At 46.3% G+C, this 26,951-nt stretch overlaps 1 protein-coding gene across 1 annotated transcript in view; it reads right to left on the bottom strand.

The window, feature by feature from the left end:
- The window catches only part of LOC144134648 (DNA-directed RNA polymerase II subunit RPB7-like), a 59,660-nt gene extending 33,428 nt beyond the window's left edge, over positions 1 to 26,232 (bottom strand). The window contains exons 1-5 of the mRNA XM_077667512.1: positions 26,221 to 26,232; positions 25,928 to 26,037; positions 24,536 to 24,695; positions 4,441 to 4,491; positions 43 to 108 (exon numbers count right to left, since the gene is read on the bottom strand). Coding sequence (XP_077523638.1) covers positions 43 to 108; positions 4,441 to 4,491; positions 24,536 to 24,695; positions 25,928 to 26,037; positions 26,221 to 26,232 — 399 coding nt within the window. The remainder of the gene's footprint in view (positions 1 to 42; positions 109 to 4,440; positions 4,492 to 24,535; positions 24,696 to 25,927; positions 26,038 to 26,220) is intronic.
- Between the last annotated feature and the right edge of the window lie 719 nt (positions 26,233 to 26,951).

The following is a 26,951-nucleotide window of genomic DNA, read 5'->3' as shown; positions in this document are numbered from 1 at the left end:
TCATGTGTCTACAAACTGTAATATGAAACGCGTCCAGCTCACCTCGTCTTGAGTCCTGTAGCATGGTGGGTTCGAGTTCGGGTCAAACTGCATATCTGATGGAATGGTCTGTAATTTAGAAAAATGAAAATAGAAAAGGATGTAAGGAAATGTGCAAACACACGACAGGTCACCAGCAAGAAAAGAATAACAATTAGAACTCATAAACAATCGGAATAAGGACACCGTAGACAGCCGAAAGTACAGTCATAAGTAAAAGTGTCCTTCATTTCTTGCAGTGTAAGTGCAAAGAAAGGAACAAAGATATGAACACAAGAACAATTTCGAACAGGATAAGAACACAACATACTTCCGTAAAAAACCCTTCGTTTCACAATTTATAAATGCTTCGAAAACTGAAACTGAAAGGTCATTCAAGGCAAAACATCAAACTACAAGACAACATTAAAGGAAATTGTTGAGCTTTTACTCGCTTTTAAAATGTGAATAGAAAAGAAAAATAAAAAGCTTGGAATAACACAGTGGCAGGAAATAAAAGGAACATACAAAAAGCCAGCTCTTAACACAACCAGAATGCTCAAGGTTACATGGCATCAGAGATTTGCAATGAAACCAACGCAATCACGCAGCTCTACGAGCGGGCAGGGACAGCACCCATGCCACGCAGCAGTGGACACGCATTATCTCAACAACTTGTCAAGCTACAATAGTTAAGGAGGCCGTACTGACTCCCATGTTCTTTGCAGCCCAAATCGGCCAGCGTACCATTCTTAGCAATTGCGGATTGCTTGCATCCGCAGAAATAGCAGCGAAGTGCTGCCAAATGGAAGCACCCTTATTTTGTTTCCAACTGTTTATATTTGGCAACAGATAAGGGGCTCCGAAAAATTTTCGCAGATACAGTAGACAAATTTCATGCCAGGGAGATCAGCCGTGCATTATGGCTTTTCGGATATGCACCATTAAGTACGTGACCTACTGCCTGGCTGTACCGACAACCAAAGCAGATGAAATGAACACAAGAACCAAGCCTTGGTAAGGCATGTGCAGTCGCAAAATAAAATTTCATGAAAAGTGGGTGTACAGAAAAAGATGTTTCTGCAGGACTGCCTTGCCTCCCAATCAGTTCATATTCATTTCAGTGGATAAAGGGTGGCTTTTCTCTCATGATTACAAATTTTTTCCCACACACCTGCATCCCGTGAAGTGTTGTCCACTGGCTCCATATTAGAGCAGGAAAGGTTATGGTTCTGTCAGGGTTCCATCACTTACAAGCAAGTCATACTACCATCTCATAGCAGTCGATAATCACTTCTTGCTTTGTTTCTATAACAAACATAACAAACTATAACAAATGAATTTCCTCTTGCAGCCTACATAGCACCCATGGTGGTTGCAGACTTCAGGCCAACTCTGTGCAATAAAGTTAAATTTCTCTTTTTCCTCCCCTATTGAAAACATTGCCTGCCACTTCTGGACTGAAACTATGCTGTGCAGACTTACTACGATTGCAGATAGACGGCCAGCCTAATTCCGAATGCTGTAGAGGGCTAAGAAAGCAGCGGCAGAAAATGTTTATTGAATCCAGCCAAGAAAAGAGCTGTTATGAAAGATGTAACCCAAAGTTCGTATTTATATTAAGAAAGAAATGTGAGCACACTGCTGCACTGCCACAAAAAGATCACAGTACAAGCCAGAAATCACTACTATATGACGTGCCCTAGGATGCTGCCAAGACACTAATGCAGCCACGATGGACTGAAATGATATAATCCATCGTGTCCCACAATTCTAGGCTGCCCTCTAGCCAAGACGTAAAAAGCTGGTGGTAGTGCAACCGTCATGATAAAGTGGGTTTTCAAATAGCTCTCTATCAATGATGCACTAATTCATATAAATTTCAAAGAGGTCATGGTGTCCCTACTTTGGTGAGTACACATACTCAATGGGCATGAGAGATGAGGACATGTCCACCACAGCGCACGGTTGTATTTAGCCACCAGAGTTACCAGACTGCAAAAGTAATGTCTCCTTCCTACTTTTCTTTCTTCCTTACAGCATCAATGTCACTGCATCCTTCCCTGATATGTAATTCTACAGTTGGTATTGGAGGATCAGCATTAAAATTCCCATACCGACATACCTACCTCTTTTGACTCTTCTTTCAGGCTGGAGGCTGTGCGCTAAAAAAAGACGTTCGCAGGAGAAAGGAGACAACAGGAAAGAAGCGCAACTTTCTCCGGTGAACGTCTTTTTTTAGCGCACAGCCTCCAGAAATGAATATGTACCAACTAACCCGTCAGAAAGTCTTACTAATTCTTTCAGGCAGACCAGCAGGAGTAGCAGCAAGAAGTTGAAAGGCTGCCATACAATTTTGTATAGAAGAGCAAACATGCCACAAAACTAAACTTCATTTCGAGACTCACACTGTGTGTGATGAAACTGACAAGAAAATGTGTTTTTTTCTATCAGATGGCTTCATGGAATAACGGAGCCGCCCATCGTTCCTGGCTGTACACAAAAAATGCGTTATTCATTAATTTTTCCAATCAAAGTTCCTGACAGTTGCCCAAAATGTTGCTAAGATTGGTCTTGGTCACAGATGAAATGCACATGAATAACATGGGTGGTCTTTTTATGATATGTAGTGCTATGAGCCTGTTCAAGCACATTTAACATGGCCAACAAATCCTTCGGTGCATAGTCGTTAAACAGTGCACAGTTTTCTTCTATGCAAAGAGAAAAGCACAGCTGCCAAAAGCTGCCTTCTGAGTGCAATAAATTATTTAAACAGCGCCACATGGCCATGCAATATATGGGATGCAACATACCAGAGCTGCACAGGGGCTGTAAAGGACTCCACAGTGGAGGACTTGAGACATTTCAACCAAGTGGGGTACTTCTACGTACACTCACAATGCACAGCATAAAGGTGAATTTTGCATTTCGTCTTTATCAAAGTGCAGCAACCACACTTGGGATTCAATAACTGCAGCCTTGCTCCCAACAGCCAAATTCCATAGCCGTAACCTAAGGGCCTTTAAGGGTAAATAAATGATGATGGTGAATAAGCAACCACAGAAGCTAAATTATTTGGAAGTCACCTCAGGCATGTACAGTTGACCCCACATATATCAACCTCAAAGGGGATCATAATACATAAAACATGTCAGTAGGTAAGCTGATGTCTAACCTAGAAGCATGCATCCATGCTACTGGCATGCTTCCTGCCACTCGCGAGCATACTAGAACATAAAGCGCGCCGCTTGCTAATGTATGCGCCAAAGCTGTAGTGAATGGTCCTTTGGAACCAATCATCAGCTATCATAACAGATTTAATAGTGTTACCGGCACACCATAAACACAATACCTCGTAAAAATTTGGGCACTATTGATATCCGCAATGCCTTCAGCAGCAAAGCAGGCAATGCAAGAGCTTCCACAGGCCTTTGGTAAAAGTTGGCTTCACTCCGCGACAACTAGAGCACGGAATGCCTCAAATGACAGCGGTGTTGCGTTGAACTAAGTACACCGGACCGAAGGCTATTCGCAACCACACCCCACATTCCCCTCATCATGCAGTTTTACAATGCATTCACATGGCTAGTGATGCCAGCAGCTGCCCATGGCTGCACTGCCAACAAAGGTCAGAGTGCAAAAAATTGCCACAGGAGGGCTGTTACAAGAAAAGCTACTTGCAAGGGTGCAGCGCATAGTTCGATACAGTAGAATCTTCATATACGAACCTCATGGGAATCACGAAAAATGGTTCTTTCATCCAGAATGAACAAAATTCATATGCAGAATTTACGCAGATGTGTTTTCGGCTAACAGGGTTTACTTATGGCTGCGCGCTATCACTGACTCGCAATGTTGGTGCTATGTTGGTCGTGCACGACTGATGACTGCGGCATCTACGATGTACAGACAAGTATTTCGTGCTCGAGGGTACAGTCGCAGCTTACACGTTTGCAGTGAGGCAGGTGAGGTAGTTCGCAACCTCTATATTTCTGCCCATTGCACGCAATACGCTCTGATATAATTCCGAAATTCACATCAACCAGGATCGTACCATTGAGATTGTACTCTACATCCAAATAGTGGTGAACAAGAGTTCGATAAACACGAACAGTAGTCCTGCACTTTTGCATGGAATTTTCAGGAGGATGCTTTAACTGTTCGATATACACAGTAGTGCAACCTAACCGGGTTCAATATAATTGAGATCTACTGCACTATAAACAAAATAATCCTCTGCATTTTGTACTCTCTGCACACATGAAGACATCAAACAGTGGCATGTCTTCTTGGTTTCTATTCCCAAATGCAGCCAAAAAAACACGACAAAAGCTCACTATTATGACAAAAGCATGAAAAGAATCCAGCACATTTGTCCATTCTGGTGGAAAGACCAGGTAAGCAATGAGAACAGACACTCACATGCCTCGAGATGAAGCAGGACAGGGGGCCAATCTCCGCGAAGTGCCCCACCTGCGAGAAACACAATACTACCACTTTAGCTCACCCAGGCAACCACAGGAATCATCGTCGCAGTTCTAGACATAGTAACACTACAAAGGCAGTTCTTTTCACATCCTTTTCCCAGACCCAGGTTGCTCTTCTCTGAGAAACCTCTTTTTGACTAATCATTAATTTAACTACCACCTGCCACGGTGGGCAGTTTGCCCACAGTCCAGTGCGTAGGTTGTGATGACATCACAGCCACATGATCTAGGTGGTCTACCTGCCACCCAGCTCTTCCAGGTTGCGGAGAGACAAGACAGACAAATGGATACCACCTTTTCGGCAGAGTGGAAGCTGTAATGCTAGCGCAGAAAAATGTCAAAATCTTTAGGTATTATCTAGGAGCATGCCCTGATTGCATAGCGAAAATTCCCATCCTCCCAGCTTTCACCATATTTTTGTGAGAGGAACTTATTACGCAAACAAATAAGCCCACTTTAAGAAATTTAAAGCACTTACATGTGCACAACAAGTTTTAAAAAAATGTGCACTGGCCATGCAGTCATATCTGTGCTACCACAAAACGCATGGGCATCAATCTTTAAAACAACTTTTTACATTAATTTCACATAACTGGCTTGAAATGCATGACAGAAGACAACAGTCACGGAAACAGGGAGCATAGATGTTTTTGTTTCTTTTAAATTGTGGTATTAATTAATTGGAGATTAATAGTGTAAATATTGTCACGTAGTGGTGACGGCAGTCGAAGCAGCGATGAAGACGGACGAAAGGGTCTTCTAAAAGAACTGTTTATTGGGCTCACATGCACCCAAAATGGACTGAATCACTCGGCGGCGGCGAAGCGACAAGCGTGCTCGGCGGTCGTCGAACAGAATGCCGGCCGCTGTCGGCCGTGCTCAATTTAAAGCTGATAGCGAACTTTGGGTATAAAGAGCGCAAAGTCACTAGAACATTCCGGAACAACGTAGAATCAGCTCTGCCTGGCTGCGATCAATCGAGATAAATCTAGTCGCGTCTTGCGTCGCAAACAAAGCGATAAATTGATGTGGCGGCAGATTTGAAAATCTAACAAACACTGCAAATATTCGTGGCATTACTCCCCTCTCAAAGAAGCATCGACCCGATGCATTAAAACAAATAATGCGACTAGTAAGGAAAAAAAAACGGATCTTGCGAAAATACAGCATGGAAATGCAGCGGCCTTTAGCGCGCTTAATACGGCTTCAGACGGACTACATGGACAACTTCTGGTCATACGCGGCGTCGCTGGGATGCAGTCATTGCGTCAGGGATGACTTCATAATCCAGTTCACCCAGCCGACGAAGAACCTTGTACGGGCCGAAATAGCGGCGCAAAAGCTTTTCACTCAATCCACGGCGGCTAATGGGCGTCCACACCCAGACTTGGTCTCCTGGCTTGTATTCCGTATTGCGTCTTCGTAGGTTGTAGCGTCTGGCGTCGGACCGCTGCTGATCTTTGATCCGTAATCGGGCAAGCCTTCCAGCTTCTGCGCGTTGAAGGTAGGCGGCAACGTCGACGTTCTCTTCTTCTGTAACGTTGGGCAGCATGGCGTCTAGCGTGGTCGTGGCCTCCCTGCCATGGACGAGCCTAAAAGGCGTCATCTGGGTGGTCTCCTGCACATCGGTGTTGTAGGCGAAGACGACGTAAGGCAGGATGACATCCCAGGTTTTGTGTTCGGCATCGACATACAAAGCGAGCATATTGGCGATGGTTTTGTTCAGGCGCTCGGTCAGTCCGTTGGTCTGCGGATGGTATGCAGTTGTCCTCCGGTGGCTGGTTTGGCTGTAGCTCAGGATGGCTTGCATTAGTTCAGCCGTGAATGCTGTTCCTCTGTCCGTGATGAGGACATCGGGGGCGCCGTGTCGAAGAAGAATGCACTCCACGAAAATTTTGGCGACTTCTGCTGCTGTTCCGTTCGGTAGGGCTTTCGCCTCGGCGTAGCGGGTCAGGTAGTCGGTCGCTATGATGATCCACTTATTTCCAGATGTTGACGTTGGAAAAGGACCAAGCAAGTCCATGCCAATCTGCTGAAAGGGCCTTGAGGGAGGTTCAATGGGGCTCAGAAATCCTGCTGGTCGTGTGGGAGGAGTCTTTCGTCGCTGACCATCTCGGCAGGTTTTCACATAGTGTGCGACATCGGCAGACAGTCGGGGCCAGTAATACGTGTCTTGAATGCGACGGAGGGTGCGAGTAAACCCGAGATGTCCAGATGTCGGCTCGTCGTGTGAAGCCTGTAGAACTTCTTCGCGGAGACAAGTAGGTACAACAAGGAGGTAGGCTGTTTTGTTCGCTGTAAAGTTCTTCATAAGGACCTCATCCTGCACACAGAAGGAAGACAGTCCTCGCTTGAATGAAGCGGGGGGTGAAGAAACCTCGCCTTCCAGGTACTCGATGAGGCCTTTTAGGTCGGGGTCCGAGCGTTGCTGCTGAGCAAAAGAGCTGGGGCTGATGGGTCCCAGGAAGGCGACCTCATCGTCGTCCGGCAGCGGTGCATCTACAGGGGCGCGTGAGAGGCAATCGGCGTCAGAGTGCTTGCGTCCGGACTTGTAAACGACGGTGACGTCAAACTCCTGGAGACGCAGACTCCATCGAGCGAGTCGGCCAGAGGGGTCCTTCAAATTGGCAATCAGCAGAGCGCGTGGTGGTCGCTGACCACCTTGAACGGCCGTCCGTAGAGGTAGGGGCGGAATTTTGGCGTAGCCCAGATGATGGCAAGGCACTCCTTCTCAGTTGTCGAATAGTTAGCCTCGACCTTGGAAGGGGAACGGCTAGGGTATGCGATGGCTTTCTCCAGCCTGTCGCTTTTTTGAATGAGGACGGCGCCTAGTCCCAAGCTGCTTGCGTCGGTATGAACTTCAGTACCGGCGTTTTCATCAAATGCGCAAGGATCGGTGGGGACTGTAATCGACGCTGAAGTTCCTTGAAGACTTCTGCTTGCGGCGGTTCCCATTTAAACGGCTCGTCTGCCTTCGTCAGTTGGGTCAGGGGCTCAGCGATAAGCGAAAAGTTTTTCACAAATCGTTGGTAGTATGCGCACAGTCCGAGAAATCTGCGCACTGCTTTCTTATCGGCCGGCGGTGGAAACTGTTCAATAGCAGCTGTTTTCTGCGGGTCTGGGCGTGCTCCTTCCTTGCTAACGATGTGGCCTAGAAACAGCAGCTCTTCTTAAGGAAAGTGGCATTTCTCTGCTTTCAAGGTTAGGCCAGACGACTTGATTGCGTCTAGTACTGTTCGAAGTCTTTTGAGGTGCTCTTCAAAGTTCGAGGCGAATACAACGACGTCATCTAAATATACCTGACAAATTTGCCACCTCAGGACTGCCAGCACTGTATCCATTACTCGCTGAAACGTCGCTGGTGCGGAACAGAGACCACATGGCATCACCTTGAACTCAAACAGCCCATCCGGAGTGATGAATGCTGTCTTCTCGCGATCTCTTTCGTCGACCTCAATTCGCCAGCAGCCGCTCTTGAGGTCCATCGATGAGAAATATTTGGCGTTGCAGAGGCGGTCCAGTGAGTCGTCGATGCGGGGGAGGGGGTAGACGTCCTTCTTTGTTATGTTGTTCAAGCGGCGGTAATCCATGCAAAATCGAAGTGAGCCGTCTTTCTTTCTCACTAGAACAACCGGTGCCGCCCATGGGCTGTTTGAAGGCTGGATGACATCGTCGCGAAGCATTTCTTCGACTTGGTCCCGGATGGCTTGTCGTTCTCGCGGTGACACAGGGTAGGGGCTTTGACGGAGAGGTCGGACGTGTTGATCCGTTATAATGCGATGCTTGGCAATTGGTGTCTGTCGCACCTTTGCCGATGTCTAAAAACACTCACTGTAGCTTTGAAGCAGATTGCGGATCTGGTCTTGTCTGTTCCGGTGCAGGGCTGGGTTGATGTCGAAAGTGGGCGAGTTCTCTTGGTCAGGCGAATCTTCTGCGGAGGGGTCGGAAAGGGCGAAGGAGTCTCGTACGTCAGATATTTCGTCGAAGAAAGCAATCGTCGTTCCTCTGCTAATGTGCCGCTATTCTTCGCTGAAGTTAGTCAGCAGTACTTCGGCCTGGCCATTGCGCAAATGTGCGATGCCTCTTGCGATGCTGATTCCTCGGTCTAGGAGCAACTGCATGTTGCCCTCGATGATGGCTTCCAAGTTAATGGCTTTCGTGGCGCCTACGGTCAGGATAACGCTTGATCGGGGTGGGACGCTCACGTCTTCCTCCAGGACACTCAGGGCAACGTGATGTTTCCGAGTTTTCCTCGAAGCGGTGGCTTCGTCCGTCGAAAGCGTCATCAGCTTGGATCGCAGGTCGATGATCGCCTGATGCTCATTAAGGAAATCCATACCCAAGATCACTTCGCGGGAGCATTGCGGTAGCACAACAAAGGTCGCAGGATAGGTATATCCTTTGACAGTCACTCGCGCTGTGCATCGTCCTGATGGCGTAATGAGGTGGCCCCTGCGGTGCGAATTTTTGGGCCGTCCCAAGCCGTTGTGACTTTTCTCAGCTGCGCTGCGAATGTTCCATTCATCACCAAGTAATCGGCTCCTGTGTCGACTAGAGCGGTAACTTTCCGGCCGTCGATAGTCACTTCTAAGTCAGAGGACCTGGCTCTTGCATTGCACGTCGCTCTTGGCGTCGGGTCACGGCTTCGTCGCGTATGCGAGTCGCGGGTGGGGCGTGTGAGCGAAGCTCTTCTGGGTGGCGGCGTCGTTTTCAAGGCAGCCTGCGTCGTGGTCGGGGTTTTCATTGTGTGCGGCGTCGGTGCAGCGAGTGCCGGTTCTTCATGCGGCGTCGCGGGTGCAGCGTCTTCATGGGGCGTGGTCGGTGGAGGATCTTCGGCGTTTCGCTCTTGAGCAACCTCACCTCCAGAGTTGCTGCCTTCAGTTTCCCCTACGGGGGCTGCGAGACCTTCCTCGTACCACGGCTGCGTAGCTGCGGCGTGGCGACGCAAAGCGCGAGGTTGACGGCGATGGTGAGCGCGAAAAGCGGTTCGGCATGTACTCTTCTCGACGCAGGTACTCGTCGATTTCCTGCGGACGTTGCCCGAAGCGTGGTCGTGGGGCGTTAATAGCAAATCCTCGAAAACCGATACGTCGGTACGGGCAGTGACGAAGAATATAGCCGGCCTCACCGCAATGAAAGCACAATGGCCGGTTGTCGGAAGTCCTCCAGGCGTCGCATTTCCTGGGGCTTGAGCGTCGGTCATAGGCTGGCCGGGCGAGGGCTGGGAGGCGGCGTTGTGGAACAAGTGGCTCATCTCGGGGAGGGCGGGGGGGTTGTCGTTGGAGCTGGGCAGTCCTTACTGCAGCGGCGTAGGTCATGGCCTGGGGTTCTGTGGCCGTCGGGGTGCCAAGTGCCTGTTGCACTTCTTCCCGTACCACGTCCGTCAGAGTCGCTGCTTGTGGCTGTGGGGAGGATGGCAGAAATCGGCGTAGCTCCTCTCGGATGATTTAGCGGATAACTTCCCGCAAGCTGTCGCTGGTGGTGGCCGGCGTGTCCGAACGGATTGCACAGGCAGAGGAAGGACGATTTTACTGCCGAGCTCGGACGTCGAGGGTCTTCTCAATCGTGCAGGCTTCTTGCATGAATTCCTCGACTCTTTTTGGCGGCTGGCGGACGAGGCTTGCAAAGGGTTGTTCTTTTACGCCGCGCATTAGAAACTGAACTTTCTTTTCTTCGGTCATCCCGGGGTCGGCGCGGCGAAATAGGCGCTTCATCTCCTCGACGTAACCGCGGACGGGCTCATTCGGAAGCTGGATCCTGGACTAGAGGAGTCGTTGGGCTCTTTCTTTCCTCACGACACTGGTGAATACCTTCAATAGTTCTCTCTTGAATAGCTCGCATGTCGTAAGGGACGACTCGTAGTTTTCGTACCACGTGCGTGCGGAGCCATCCAATGAGAAAAACACGTGTCCAATTTTTGCCGCATCATCCCACTTGTTGAATGACGCCACGCGCTCAAATTGATCCAACCATTCTTCAGGGTCTTTGCCTAGGGATCCATTGAAAGTTAGCGGCACCCGCGGCTGCTGCAGTATGATCGGTGTCGACATCTTCGGCGAGGTTGCGGTGCTCGTAGCCGCGTCTTTTCGCTGTCTTGTGCGGTCCGGCAGTTTCCCGAACTCAGGCTCTTCTCCCTGGAGACGTCGGCTGGCTCGCTGAGCTGCTGGCTCGTCCTCGGGTGCGAAGCGCTCAGGGCTGGCTTCACGACTTGAAGGGGGCGTCCGGAACATGGGAGGCTACCCCGCACCACCACCAGATGTCACGTAGTGGTGACGGCAGTCGAAGCAGCGATGAAGACGGACGAAAGGGTCTTCTGAAAGAACTGTTCATTGGGCTCACTTGCACCAAGAATGGACTGAATCACTCGGCGGCGGCGAAGCGACAAGCGTGCTCGGCGGTCGTCGAACAGAATGCCGGCCGCTGTCAGCCGTGCTCAATTTAAAGCTCATAGTGAACTTTCGAGATAAAGAGCGCAAAGTTACTAGAACATTCCGGAACAACGTAGAATCAGCTCTGCCTGGCTGCGATCAATCGAGATAAGTCTAGTCGCGTCTTGCGTCGCAAACAAAGCGATAAAGTGATGTGGCGGCAGTTTTGAAAAACGAATAAACACTGCAAATATTCGCGGCAATATTCAATCACTTGAAGATAATTGATAAAAAAGCAGAAGAAAACACAACCGCATGCCGCCGGTGGGATCCGAATCCATGACCTCCAAATACGAATTATTGATGCATACTTCAGCCATTGTTCTATGTACAAACATTAGCGCAAAATAAGACACATTCACAAGAAAGGTGGACAAGACTTGTGAGTGTGTCTTATTTTGCGCTAACGTTTGTACATAGAACTATGCGCCAACTAGCCCAACAACAAGTGTTACTTGAGTACTGTTCAGCCATTGTCACAGTGCTCTCATTTGTTTGCACTGCACCTTGTGTACTACACTTTGACAGTATTTTATGTAGCGCACACAAATGTGGGCACTCCGCCTAAAGGCATGTCGTCAATAGATGCCCACTTTCTTCTACGTGACAGTGGGCACAGGCCAGTGCACAGGTGATAGAAAGGCATACCCGATGGTGAGGCTGCATCTAAAATTGAGGTGCTCAATGCAAAGAGGACATCCTCATCATTATTTAGAGAACAAATTTTTTTTTATTTCATCATTTATTTAAAGGGGGACACTGGTCTTAGACCTATTTTCCTTACTTTTAGTCCAATCCTAATGAAACTGTATCACGTTGCTCAAATTTTTATACTGATTTCAAATCTGAAAGTACTTTTAAATTAATTTATTAGTTCCTAAGATAATTAATTTTAATCATTTATCAGTACCTCGGTACAAAAAAATGGCTCAATAAAAAATAATTTTTAACCCATGGCTACATAGTATAGTGAGCAAAGAGTGCGATAATCAAAGCAGTTTTCATTCTACCCTCATTAGTAATTTTACAGCACTTTGAATAGCAACATTTAAAGTGTGAATATCATGCATCGATAAGGTTTGCAAAATTACAAATTCTTGAAGCGTGATTCAACAATTGTGCTTCAATTATTTCATATATTGTGTCTTCAGCTTCCCTTAGCAAACAATATGACATATAAGTCTGTCTTAGACGTTGAGATATTGAAGAACTAAGACAGCCAGGTGGCCAAAATTTTCATGGTGTTAAATCGCCTGCTCTTGAACATATTGAGCCCACAAAGTGATCTAAATTTAATATTATGGTCGAAATACCGATTTTGCGGGAGGAGAAAACTGGTAGAGTTGCAGAATAATAGCTATAGGCCCCCAAAATATCGTTTTTATAAAAACTGATTTGAGGGTTGTTTTTTTGGTCTCAAAGACCAGTGTCCCCCCTTAGAGGGTACAGCCCAGAAAGCAAAACCTATTAAACCTTGCTTGTATACAGGATCCCTGAACTAATTCCCTTCATCTTAGCATTAGGAAATAAACGCCGCAATCAGAGCAAGCTAGCTGCATGCAGTGGAGTGTGACATTCAATCAACTTTTTGCAATCCACAAGTTATGGCAAACACAAAAAGGCAGTCGAATTTACTGCCATGGTCCCTGGAAGTGCACCCACCACTTGCACCCCTGCATTGCATGAGACTCCTGTGATGCATTATGGCATTTCCACTAAGCAGGAGTGTCAAGTGTTGAAGCGAACAAACGGACACGTCTGTAGATAAAAATGGTCCCCTCCTTACATGTCTCGACACCAAGATGAAGTCTACCCAAGCTCGATTAGTGTGCATCATTCTTGCTTTCAAAAATATACAGTCAAACCTCGTTATATTTAACACGTAAAAAAACGTAAGGGCCGAGATACATGGAACGTTTTCACGGCGGCAAGTCCGCGTTTTTCACCTGACGGCGCGCACTCGACGCCTGGCGTCAAAAATGCGCCCGCCGCCGTCGATCTGGACAAGCCAGATTTTTGACGCGCGGCGTCCGATGGCCGCTGGAAGCGGCCAGCAGGAGCAGCCAATCGGCGCTCAGACTGCCTCCGCCACTTCCGTCTTCTCGCCCGCGCGGTCTCTTGTGTACTACGGTGTGCATGTGTTGTGCTTCGCGCGCGAGTGCCATCAACCTGAATCGAAATGGCAATTTCATCCAGGGCAGCTCGTCTCGAATATAACGACAGATTGATCAGCGAAATTCGAAAACATCCCATATTGTGGGACTCTTCGAGGACCGACTGTAAGGACCAGCGAAAAAAAGCCTTGGCGTGGGCCGAAGTCGTCACCGAACTAGGATGCGACCCAGGTGTGTTTACATTGCTATTAATTTTTTAATGCTCGTTATGCTCGCTAGAAAAGAATTTCGTGCTGACAGTGGTCGTAAACCTAGCTCGCCGGTGAGCGCAGAGCAAGCACCGCGGTGCCTGCGGTAGCATTTTGTAGAGGAACGCTTCGACGGTTCAGTGAATCAACAGCGACAAGCTTGCACGCGACGGCGCTGCGACACTTATTTCCATGACATTTTTTTTACATATGCTGGTAAGCACGCTTGTTTAGAATGCTGAAGCGGGGTTCCTCTAAGCTAACAAATGCAATCTTGGGTACCTCACTTCTCAGACACAATTCTGACATTCGATCGAAGCCGCAAATACACGTGAGAGATGAAGCCCAAGAATCGTGCACCAGGGAAAGCAGCTACAAAAAGGTTTTTCTTCCATGGCACATCGCGCGCTGTCTGAACAGACCTGCTCATAGGTGCGCTAGTCGGCCGCACATAGTTGTTTATGCACAAACACTAGGCATTCAGTTTGGTACACCAGCTTTGCACTAAATGCATATTTCAGACCGTAGCATGATGAGGCGAAGGTCAGCTAGCAGTAAGTTAGGGAGACAGCTATTGTTGAAAGTTGTGCAAGAAATATTCACGATAGCATTTGCACTTTTGATGGCATTGTGGTGAGGAGATGAGTTTAATCTATGAAACTTGCATACAAATTGCTCCTCTCATGTAACGTAATGTCACCTTGTATGGGACTCCACGACTGCAAGCAACCTAAAAAGAATTCATATGCTTGAAATAGAGCTATACCGAGTATTGTTTTGTTTTGCTGAGACCAAAGTAAAAAAAGCATTCTAATGATGCACGCCTAATCAGGATTTCTTCTGTCTACACTTTTCGACTCATTTCCATAAACACCTCTTTCAGCACATGCATTTTGAAACCGCCTATTGAACACCGAATGGAACACTGATACCAGAAATAATCTACCATGGCATATGAAAACTGCTAAGACCAATTATTGCCATCAAATGGTTGCTTATCGGCTACCCACATAAACATGTTACATGAAAATAATGTTGGTGTAGTGACTATGTTGACCCATGAGCTTTTCGATCATTTTCTGGATTTACACGAGGAGCTTGCCTGCATTTCTTTTTCTTGAAATGTATCACTCACTTTGTACTTGTTTTGAATCAGTGTGATGTAGCCTTATTATATCTGTAACTGCAATTCTCGCCCTTTGTATGTGTACATGGGTCAAGGCTGGTCAAGCTCTTGAGGCTTTTTTCCTCAGCCCTCTTCACCCTTTCAGGTGAATAATGCCGTATTTTTAAACCCTACTTGCAGGATCCAATGTCCAGGCGCAGTGGAAGAGTTTGAGATACACATTCACAAAAAAAAATCACCGCACCTGGAAGGATGGCGCTCCGAGTGGCTCGGGAGCGGACGCTGTGAAGAAGGTGCAATGGCCGTATTTCCACCTGCTCATGTTCTTGAAAGACCAGGTGGATATCAGCAGGTATGTCTCCATTGCTTGATGCTTACAGTTAACTTTTCAAAAGCATTTATTTTCTCATCGGGGCCCATAGGAGAGTGTTACATAAGGGAAGGGATTCACATGACAACAACCAGATGATGTAAAAGGAGTTTAAAAAATACAAAGTCACAGTAGTTGCAATAATAAGGCAAAATATATTCACCAGTTGGAGGTTTTACACTGTAGTGAGTGCAATCTCTCCTTTTAGGCTTGAATGGCATTGAAAAGTAGCGCGAAGATCACGTTATTGAACCTATGCTTGTGTGAAACTCTAAGGATGATGACCAGGCTAAACGATACCAAAACAATGCACAGTACTGGAGCTGCTATTTCCAAACATTCATGAAGGAATGCTCGCAAAGCTAAGGAGTGAAAAAGTAGCATGCGCTGATTAGCCTCACTTAACATATATTTTTTTTCTGCACCTTCTCCAACAGCCACCAGTCGGACGAAGCAGCCTGTGTAGAAACTGCAGAGACGGTGCTTAATGGACTGTTCACCGACTGTGACGGTAAGAACGTGCATTCAAGTTCCTTACTGCCTATTTGCAAGGGTATATACAACACCCAAAGGTCCATACAAACAGCAGATCCAGACAGTATTTAAAGCCACACAGAGACATAAAATTCACTCGAGGACTATCTAGAAACACCACAAGCTGGTCTTAAGAAGAGGAAAATACCATTGCATGTAGGGCAGTCAGCAAGGTCTAACTTTATCTTTGCTCATGTGGGCTCATGTCAGGAATGCATGTTCATATGGAGAAACTTAGCAGAGAAAGTTTCTGAAGAGTCATTTTGCTCTCCTGAACTCAGTTGCATAATATAAAATGATATGCAGTAATTCAGTTTTACAATTCTATTTTACAATTCTACTTTTTTTTCTATACGCACTGGCAGAACCGTCACAGGAGAGCTGCATCCTTGGCAGAACTGAAAGCCTGGAGCCAAGCACATCTTACGGCTGCCCACAGACCACCCCATCAACCATCCCTCTACAAGTGCAACGTTCTGCAAAAAGGAAGCGCTGGGATTATGAGAGGGTACGGTTACAAGAAAACGGAAAAAATCGAGCAACTCATCAAGGATGACAGAGACCAGGCCTCTCTGTATGGCGAAATTGTGGCCCACAAGCTGCGCAATTGCCCGAAAGAACGCAAGCAAGAAATGGAACTACTGCACTTGAACTACTGCAATTTATTTCAAAGTACACATTTAATGAAACGGAGTGAAGTTGAATAAATAACACATTTTCAGTAGCACATAGCAGCACGAGCACAGAGCATGAAGACGCGAAGCAGAACAAGCATTGAACTTCAACTTAATTCGGAGAATTGCCAAGCCACTGCATATACACTCGCTGAAACAAACAGAACACCCACCAGGACTTCAAGAAAAATTTTGTAACCCTGGTAGGCATGTTGTTTTTTTCAGGGAGTATGTATGCATTGTTTTGGCAGTTCTCCAAATTGAAGTTGAAGTTCAGTGCTGGTTTTGTCTTCATGTCTTCACGCTCTATCCTCATGCCACTACATGCTGCTGAAAATGATGCAACACCAACTGCTTAGGTAGCTTGTTTCATTCAAAAAATTAATTTTCCTTCGAACCGAGCGCAACGGGTTCGAGCGGACAGAATAGCAGGCAGCAAAGAGCAAATGCGATTCATTTTCTTGGGTTTCAGTTTGATATGGTACACCACTGAACCGTTTTGAAGCTGAAAGTGTGGCATTAGGTGTGTTCTGTATTTGTATTTAGTAGAAGGTGGGTACATATCATTAACAAGAAAGATTACAAGAGGAGCATTCTACCAAAGTAGATGAGGCAAAAGGCACTTCAGACACACCTGACAAGGCCTCGCCTCCTGGCACACTGAACACTTAATTCTAAGTAATATTACTATACAAAACAAATTTTATATCAAGAACAACACAGGTAATCAAAGGGCACACAGCACAATGCATAAAATAGTGTGGCCACCAGAGTGAAATGTATTTGAAGCATACAAAATTCAAGAAAACGGTAACAAATACGATTATAGTACAAAGGTTCCCAAGCAAGTTATAAGTAAATTGATGGTAGCACCTGCTAAATTGAACACGATAGGCGTGGCCATGTTTGCATAATGAGATCAAAATGTGTGAAAACCATCTACACCTTCTAAGGGGCTGCGTTTTTATGGAGGAAAAACGCTAAGGCGCCCGTGTGCTGTGCGATGTCAGTGCACGTTAAAGATCCCCAGGTGGTCGAAATTATTCCGGAGCCCTCCACTACGGCACCTATTCTTCCTTTCTTCTTTCACTCCCTCCTTTATCCCTTCCCTTACGGCGCGGTTCAGGTGTCCAAAGATATATGAGACAGATACTGCGCCATTTCCTTTCCCCAAAAAACCAATTATTATTATTAAGGTGCTGGAAGCCCGGTGTGTGCCCACTGCCATGGCACAACACCTTCTTTCATAAAGTATCGTGCAAAATTGGTTTTTTGGGGAAAGGAAATGGCGCAGTATCTGTCTCATATATCTTTGGACACCTGAACCGCGCCGTAAGGGAAGCGATAAAGGAGGGAGTGAAAGAAGAAAGGAAGAATAGGTGCCGTAGTGGAGGGCTCCGTAATAATTTTGACCACCTGGGGATCTTTAACGTGCACTGACATCACACAGCACACGGGCGCCTTAGCGTTTTTCCTCCATAAAAACGCAGCCGCCGCGGTCGGGTTCGAACCCAGGAAATCCGGATCAGTAGCCGAGCGCCCTAACCACTGAGCCACCGCGGCGGTGCAGAGAATGGAAAAGGAATAAAAGTACGCGAAAACCAGCTACCCGGAGTGTAAAGATCTGAATCCAGCGTAGGCAATGCTTCTACCGCTTTTCAGGTTTCGGCAGCAGCTGCTTTATGGTTCCTTGACTGTGTGGGTTACAATTCGACAAGGGCACCGGATTCACTTTCTGACCTCCACTGGCCTATGACAACATTTCCATAATCACCTTCGTCTGCATTGCCCGGTGCACAATATGGTGTGTTCTTTACCGCGGAACGAAAGTTATGCAGAGCACACCATGCTAAAACAGCAAATGCTGCATTACGAGGCAGGAGGTTCAACGGGCCCAGAAGAACTCTCTACCGAGCAGTCAGGATACCAAAGGCATTTTCCACAATGCGTTTGTAATAAACACGGTAAATCCATGGTAATCATCCGTCAACTTGCCATAGAGGTTTGCATAGTCATTGCGCGCCAGGTAGAAGTATCAAACATTACTAAATTTCACTGGATAAAGTAACTAGCATTATATATTGCAGCCACCAGTTGTATAGGCCAGGTGTAGCATATCTGACTTGGTGAAGGCCTTTATCTTCACCGATCTGCTTCTTCTTTGAGACCAATTCTTTTTCCTCTAAGTACCTTAAGTACTATGCAAAATACTGGAGTAAATTTAGCTACTATGACAAATATCTCTTATGAAACAATGCCAGAAATTATGTAGTTATAGTTCAGGAGAGCATTTTGTTTTCTTGTAACAGATAAAGGCATGCCCAGCTTACAGAATGTCATTCACTACCTTGCTCTGCTGAGCCTGTAGCTGAATACCCTCTTGGTAGGTTCCACGTTCTTGCCGGGGTAAGGACGCAAGAAATCATGTCTCAGATGAAAAGCTTCATCCCCGAAGAAGACGTGTGGCTCAACTATTTGGGTCTTTGGAAGGCATGCTGGTGCTGCAAGTTCACAGCGTTATGGGCGAGCTTTTTTCCAAACGTGCACTCCTTGAAGACGCCTCCATCGCTGTATCGCCCAGGAGCACCAACGTCCACCATCAAAAACCTGTACTTTGCGTCAACTAAAGCCATAAGCACGATGGAGAATGTGCCCTGAAAAATGCATAACACAACATGTGCATCAACAAACCCTGTATTCGTTACAGAGCCTGGACAAGTCATAGTAACTAGCTGCACTGAATGAACCATACCTTATAGTTGAAAAAATTGCTACCGGAAAGCGGTGGTGCTGTTATTTGTACGTGCTTCCCGTCAACTGCACCAACACAGTTGGGAAATTCCAGCGCCTGCCAAAATCATCCGCAGTTTCTTGCCATCGCTCAGGCCCTGGCTCCTAGATAGCAGAAAAAAAAAGATTTGTGGAGGATCTAGTTTTGTATGCTAATGAAATGCCATAACTCGTTTTACTTTTTACACTACTTCATTTCAGCCACTACAAAACTTTTCATGTGGCACTTTAGAATGGCAGATTGAACTGATGGCTTTCCGGAATGAATCATATATGCAATATTTTCTATTTAAGCTCCACAACAGCAGGCACCAATAAAATAAGGCAAGCAGCACTCACTAGAACATACAGTAGCTCCAACTACTTCCAGATAATTCTGCAAGTGTCATGGATCACCTTTCTGCATGTCGATGGCGCAACTCTAAACACCATGGCCACCTGTTTGAAGGCCATTCCTGAGGAAAGGCACCTGGATACAATAAAAAATAATGTGCATAAGAACATAGGTGTTGTGACGAGCGCTGAAAGTACCTGCGGGTGATGGCCTGCCTCTCTTCAGAGCAGAGAGGCTCCCTGCAAAGGAACTGGTGTTCCAAATTCCTTTTGATAATCCTATGCAGCTCATCGAACTACTGCGGGGTCATTCTGTAGCATTGGAAGAACATGTGCGGGTCCTTCCTCATGAGTTTATACTGAAATCATGACAGAAAACAAAAGTAAGCTGTCAGTGGTATATCTCTATTTCATGAACAGTAGCAATTTCTGTCCTACTCATTTATTCCACTTCACTGGGTTCTTGGCAACGAAAAGGACACAAAAAACTACGGCTTTTTTTTAATGCCCGTTTTTCTAAGGGTTGTACAGTTAGTCTCCACTACAAGCAAAGCTTTTCCTTCACTACTGTAGTCGTCAGGTGGCGCTTGTTAAATAATAAACGCCTTCCCGGAGAATCCTGAACTCCCGACTGTGTTTCATGGCCCATTCAGAACGGAGGTCGAGGCTGACGTGACTGATGGTACTATGACACTTGCGCGGAAATATTTCTTGATATACGTGGGACGACACCAGAATGGAATCACTCAGGATGATGAACTAAAAGGACCCTTATTTTGAGCACAACCGCGGGCCACACGAGGCTATAATCGCATTTTTTATGCCTACTTAAATGTAATCAACGTATATTCACGACGTCCAGCTGGTACCTTGAGCGTGCAATTAATTGAAAACATGCTGCAAAAGCTGCCTGATATATGATGTTCTCCAAACAGTGCAAAATCTGATGCTCACGGCACGCGAAAGCAGGCAAAGATAAATTTTTTAGGCGGAGATATTGGCTACTTGAGGATTCCGCCTGCACCGGAGCATATTGCACGAGAAGCAGAAGAGAGGTCAATCGGTCAACCGCTAGCAATAGCCAAAACGTACTTACCGAGGTGTGGTACTCTCCCTCCTTTTTTCGCGGATGCCATAAGAGATGGACCCAGAATCTCCTTTTTCTGCTCCTCATCTCTTCAAGTTCTCTCATCTTCACGAGGAGTAACTTCTTCAGCAGAAGTAGGCGACGGAGTACCCCCATGGAGACTAGTCTAAAGTGTAGCGAAAGGCTCAACCACAGCTCAAACAAAAACGAAGTCGACAAGACGAAAAATGAGCCCAAGAGCTGCTTGCATCTGTACCTCGTTTGCCTCATCAGCACAGTGTAGCCATCTGGCGTGCGCGCTCCGCTTAAACGAGCACAAAAATACCGACACATTCAAAAAAGGTGCTAAAGTCAATAGTAAACAATTGTTTAGAACGTTTCTTTTGTATTTAGTTGCTATAAGCAAAGAATGGTTTCTATATATTATTTATTTATTTATTTTCTTCTGGCGAAAATATTGTCATCTCGTCTGGCCACACTGAGGCGGCGTCCGCTGGTTCTTCGCTCCATGTATCCGCAACAAGCGAACTCTCCTCGCCGCGCAATCGCGGTGCTTTCTGCCGCGCGAACATCGTCGGAAAAAACGTTGCATGTATCCCGGGCATAAAACAGTTTGATATAGCCGAAATTCATAATACTAATTATCGTCAACAATACACCCAAAAGCAGTGCATTTTAGTCATTGAAGTGACAACTTAGGCAATGTTTACTAAAGAAACGGGGAGATCTTTTCTCATGTTTTAGCGGCCCTTTTGAAGATGCTCGTGGCGATTCTAGAGACTACAAAAAAAAAGTGAATGCCAGTTAGGTTGTCTTCCCTGCACAGTACCACCACCAGCGTGTCAAGAGCTAGCTAGGGTGGCTTCCCCGCTTCACAACAGAGTAGCATGGATAATGGTATCTCAGAGCGAAAGCTATCGGTGTTTTCATCCCTACCGAGACAGTCGGTATGAGCGTAGGATGGTCACTGCAATGGTACAACCATCCATGCCGCTACTTCTGGGGTGTTGTCAACATCTGCGAGAGGCGTAACGGATGCTGACCGCCTGGCTACCAACATTCCATGCCGTTCTAACTTCCATGGCGTTGTTGGCGAATACAAGATCTGAACACCAGCACGAGATAAAAGCGCGAATCTTGACACAAATGCTTGCAGCACCATCATCAGTCACTTGTATAGTGCGGTGAAGCCTGACACCTGCCATCCGAGCGGATGCCATATGTTGCTGTGGGGTTCGATATATCCGTTTTGAGGGCAACCACATTCGAAACATCAAGTGAAAATTACATGTGTTTATTAAAAATATTTAGGAAGAGTTCTATATAGCCAATAATTCGGAATATCCATGTTCGTTTTGTCAAGATTTGACTGTATGTACAGAAGCAGATGGGTAATTCAGACGCCAAAAATTCGAACTTGTAGGATATTTCGGACTTTGATGAGGCACCGTCCGTCATTCCATAGAAGCGCATTCATAATCGCGACGGATATTTCGGACTCCAAAAGTCCAAAAGTTAGATTTTTCGGACTAATTTAAGTCGCCTGAGGGCCAAAATCGGCCATCTTATTGGTTTTTTGCTGGCGCAAAAAGCACCATCTTGGAGTGAGGTGGATTTACTCGGCAGTTGAATCGGCTTGACATACTTTCGGCACCTCAATTTTGCCAGTAGAGGTCACTGCGATCTCTGACACTTCGAGGTGGCAGATTGTCATCGCCGCCAACTTCCTTTTGGCCAATTTTGTCGCTAGTATTTATCACTTGTCTCATATGTTGAAAATTTAAAATTGGTTGTGGGGGAAGGAAATGGCACAGTATCTGTCTCGCATCTCGGTGGACACCTGAACCGCCCATTTAGGGAAATGATAAAACAGGGACAGATAGAAGAAAGAGGTGCCGTAGTGGAGAGCTCTGGAATACTTTGGACCACCTGGGGATCTTTAACATGCACCTACATCGCACACACGGGCGCCTTTGTGTTTTGCCTCCATCAAAACGCGGCCGCCGCTGTCATGTTCGAACCCGGGTATTCCGGATCAATAGCCGAGTGCCCTAACCACTGAGCCACCACAGCGTCATTTGTCGTTTCGTCACTTCGATTTCCCCGACCGCATCGACCGAGTGGCGCTCTGTCTTCACGAAGTTGCATCCATTCGCCGTTTTGCGATTGCGTCCGGTGATTCCACCGCTTTCAACGAAACGTGCCTTGTCTTAGTGTGTGTTTGACGAGCGGTGTGGTGCACACTCGGGTTGAGGACAATATGACCCCGCCGGTGTCGTCGAGCCCGTCAAAGAAGTGTGGGAAGTATTTAACTAAACGCCGTGACCTTGCTGTCTAGCGTGTACAGTGAAAGCACGATAGCGAAAATGCAGGCGCAAATCGTCGCGAGCAAGAGAAATTTTCCGCAAGGTAATATCAGCGACTTTTTTAAGCAGATTTCACCTCAATGGAATGATATTTTTGAACTTCACAGATTTTTCGGACTGTTCGATTATTCGCACCATTTTTCGGGTCCCTTCGAGTCTGAAAAATCGGTCGGTGACTACGAGCAACACATCCTAGTTTCTCCAGGGGCACTTGAAGATGGTGGCCATCTTTTTCACTACATAAGAAACATATCCTTTGATCTGAAAACCTGTTTTCTTGTGGCAGTGTAAACGAAATAACTCATGCCATGCTATTTGTTATGTATGCCTAGCAGACAAAGCCAAAGACACCTGCGCATCCAATCGCATTATGTATGAGCACACTGCATGGGACTGCTATACCTTACCAAATTTCATGCAACGCCACCTGCTCTTCACTTGCATGGACATCTGAGAATCTTCATTAAATACCCTGCCGTCAGCCTACAACTGTATTTATATAGCAGCTGTACACAAGGGTGACTTGGGGCTTATAGACTCTCCAGAAAGTGACTGCCAGGACTGTTCCATGGCAACACTTGAGTTCGGTGGCATACTAGTGTTTAACAGCAGGTCCAGATCATAGAACTCCTGCTACAAACTGTCGTTTTTCAAAGCTGAAGACATCACGGATGCACTGCACATTTACAGTGACATCTTAGGTAAATTTTTATTTTTGTCAAAAAGCCATGGTGTGTGCCTTCTGGGTGCCCAGCTCCTACTTTCTTTCCCTGCATTAGCAGTAAAGTACTTTTTGATAAAAAGCTTTGTGTGCATGCGGAACGAGCAGCCTTTTACCGGTAAAAATTCATCTCCAAAACACAAGCCTTCACCTATCACTGACCACTGCCCTCTAGAAGCGCTACCTACATCAAGAAGTCCTCCACCACCCACGTGACTACTTCACCTCTATGTGTGTGTGTGTGTGTGTGAAGCCTCTACCCTACAGAGGCAAACCGTGCAGTGAGTGCACCTTGGGGCAACCACTGGTAAAAATACACCTTCCAAATACAAGCTGCTACCCACCACTACCCACCGGAGACCCATACAGCATGGGAACAAAAAAGCAATGCTGAAATCAAATTCTGACACAGTGGGAAGGTGATCCCTGTGAAAGAAAAATGTATAACTAATACTGCTTACACAGATTTGTCGCATCACATCGTATGATTGTGTATAAATTTTTTTTCTGGGAGGCTTGTGATTGCACGCTCTCCTGAACAATGCATTTTGTAGCGATAGCTACACTATGCTATTTCTTCGACTCTTCAGCGCGGCACCACTTGATCTCCATAGCGACGCCGTTGGTCACGCGGCGCGGAGCAGCTGCCAGCGGCGAGGCGCGCAACGGCTCCAACAGCTGTGCGCATGCGCCGTGTCAAGTGGGACGAAGATGAAGGAGGAATGCCCAGCGAAAAGGAGCAGTGAAAGACTGACCTTGCAATTCGACTGAACGAGTTCCCCTCGGCCAGATGTAGGTATCGCGTCACTCATTTTTTCTGAACCACTTCTTTCTAAACACATTGATGTCATTCCACGATGCAAGGATAGCACAAATGTTGGTGGAAGAATTACTAATGCTGTGTTTACACTGTATATAAATGCAGGTTACTATGAATAAGCACATGTTGTTCAATGAACTGCCATGTGGCGACGACGATAAACGTACCGACAACCCACACATTTATACTGCACAAATATAAAAAGGCTGCATCTAAATTAAATTTGCACAGAGTACATATATCCACAATTATGAACACATTAAAGTTCCAGAGAGGTCATGTCAAGCTCTGTGAGTGGTCATCTCCAGTAAAACACTTTAATTTTGGTCATACTAAGCACAGGAAAACGTAGCAGTGAATTCTCAAACAAAAAGGAAGAACTAACAACTAACCGGCACATATCTCTTCATACAACATACCTTATTGACTTGTGTGACTACAGCATCAAGCACTTCCCCCTTGAACGGCCTGAAGACTATGGCCTTGTACCGGACAGGATACACGACAAAGCCCCTGCCAGGCTGTATCAGGCCGCCACCAATGTTGTCGATGGTTGTGACAGCAACCACGAAGCAATACCTAGTGCCAGATTGCAATGCACAATAAATGGTTTGGTTTATGTGGGTTTAACGTCCCAAAGCGACTCAGGCTATGAGAGACGCCGTAGTGAAGAGCTCCGGGAATTTCAACCACCTGGGGTTCTTTAATCTGCACTGACATCGCACAGTACACGAGCCTCTACAATTTCGCCTCGATGGAAATTCGACCGCCATGGCCGGGATCGAACCCGCACCTTTTGGGCCAGCAGCCGAGCGCCATAACCACTCAGCCACCGCGGCAGCCACACAATAAATGAGAGCATGCTTTGACACAGTTGCCTCTACAATCTTAGCACAACAAAGCACTGCCTAGCGAACTACAAAAACTCCACACCTAACAGGACATTTGCATGAAACACAAAATTCAAGTCTGAATACCGGTGCACTTAGATTTCATTGTACACAGACGCATCCTACGCCACTTGATACCAAACACTACTTAGACCACATGCTTTCTGCGGGCTGTAAACACACTTGTTGAGAATACCTGAACACTAACAAATTCTTACATAAAACCCATAAGTCCCCTAATGTGGATGCAACAAAACTAGGGTGAAATTGAACACAACATGCAGCACCATTTTAAGACAGGTGTATGAAATGAACACAGATATTTGTTCGTTAAAATGGATTCTTCCACACTTTATGGTTCCAGTGTGTGTATTCCAGTTTCCTTTTTATTGTAAGCTTGAGTGCTTTACAGTGCCTAAAATATGCTGATTTGTTTATATATTTACCTCATATAACATGAATGAGTAAAAGTATAAAATATAACTGAGACTGAAAACAGCGTTGTGCCACGAAGTGGACACAGGAAAAGCCGAAAAAAATTGCACAATTATTTCAGTGCAATTTTGCCATTCATGCTCGTCACAAAGGTCTGAAAATTTTTCCCGTTAGGTAATAAAAAGTGCCAGACGGGGATATATTACGGTGGTACTGTGCGTTTTCAGCAGTGAATCTGATTCAGCCACTAATGTGAAGTATTTATTCATGCTAGAAAACATAAGTCGTGCACAGGACGTCTGTAAGGTCCGCTGCGGCGACGTCAAACCACCAACCTGCGAAGCAATGCACTGTATGTTGTAAAGTCTCCTGTATCACAGCTGCTAAACACAACTTCTGCACAACCACTCTGAACGAAGCACCGCACGGCCCGCTCAAAATGCGTTGCCCATTCACGACGCTTCTAAACCACGTCTCCATACTCACTTACCCGTGCAGGTGCCCTCAACCTCGGCGTACAGCTTCTGCTTCACGGTCTCGACCAGCTGCGGTCCGAAGTATCGGGGGTGCAGCAGGATTTCGTAGTCCAGCGAGATCTGAAACACGCGGAACGCAAGCGAAACGATCACGTGACACAAAGGCCATTGAGAGAGAGCGCGCACTGTTCTTCCCGATGTATCCCGGCAAATACCCGCATGTAATGAACACAAAAGAAGCATACTAAAATGGTCAGCTTGCATTCCATAAGAGGTCTGCACATATCCCACTTAAATACTCACGTGGTAAAACATCTTGACTCGCCAAACAGCGCAGGGCGCCAAAGAAAAAAGATGCTCCACGCTACCTACGCGATGCACAAGAAAAAAAAGAGCTGCAGGATTGAGGCATACCGCGATTGAAACGCCAGTGGCTTAATAATAATAATTGGTTTTTGGAGGGAAAGGAAATGGCGCAGTGGCTTCGAAGTTTTGTGTTTTAACAGTTTTAATTTTAAAAAATCAGACAAAAATGATATACTCATAAAAAACTGCCAAATTTGCAAGGTAATTTTTATTGAACACATTGTGCAAACAGTGTGGAAGTTTTGCAATGCAAAAGTTGTTGAAAACGAAACCATAACTCCAAAACCTTCTTACGGAAGGGGGCGCTTCTGTCGTCCGCGGCTTTTTCGCTCGTGACGCCTTCGGAGGAGGACGCTTTTTTTCGGAGCTCCAGCGACTACGTCCGAAGCTAAGTTCTTTTTTGGTGTTGGCGCTTGTACATGCTTTCGGGCGGTAGTTTTAAACCGAGTTAAGGGTAGGAAGGTTAGCGGAAGTGTGTGTGCCGAAGGTTTTTTTTGTAGCAATTTTGCGAGCCTTTTACGTTGCGTAGTGCTGGAGGTTTTAGGTGTAGGAATTTTGGCGGGCTTTTACGTTGCGTAGTGCCGAAGGTTTTTTTTTTGCTGCAGGGATTTTGGCGGGCTTTTACGTCGCGTAGTGCTCAAGGTTTTTGTGTAGGAATTTTGGTGGGC

Source organism: Amblyomma americanum, chromosome 5 (genome assembly GCF_052857255.1).
Source record: "Amblyomma americanum isolate KBUSLIRL-KWMA chromosome 5, ASM5285725v1, whole genome shotgun sequence".
Taxonomy (NCBI): domain Eukaryota; kingdom Metazoa; phylum Arthropoda; class Arachnida; order Ixodida; family Ixodidae; genus Amblyomma; species Amblyomma americanum.
Note: the sequence above shows the minus strand (reverse complement) of the source record. Positions and strands in the feature narration are given on the sequence as shown.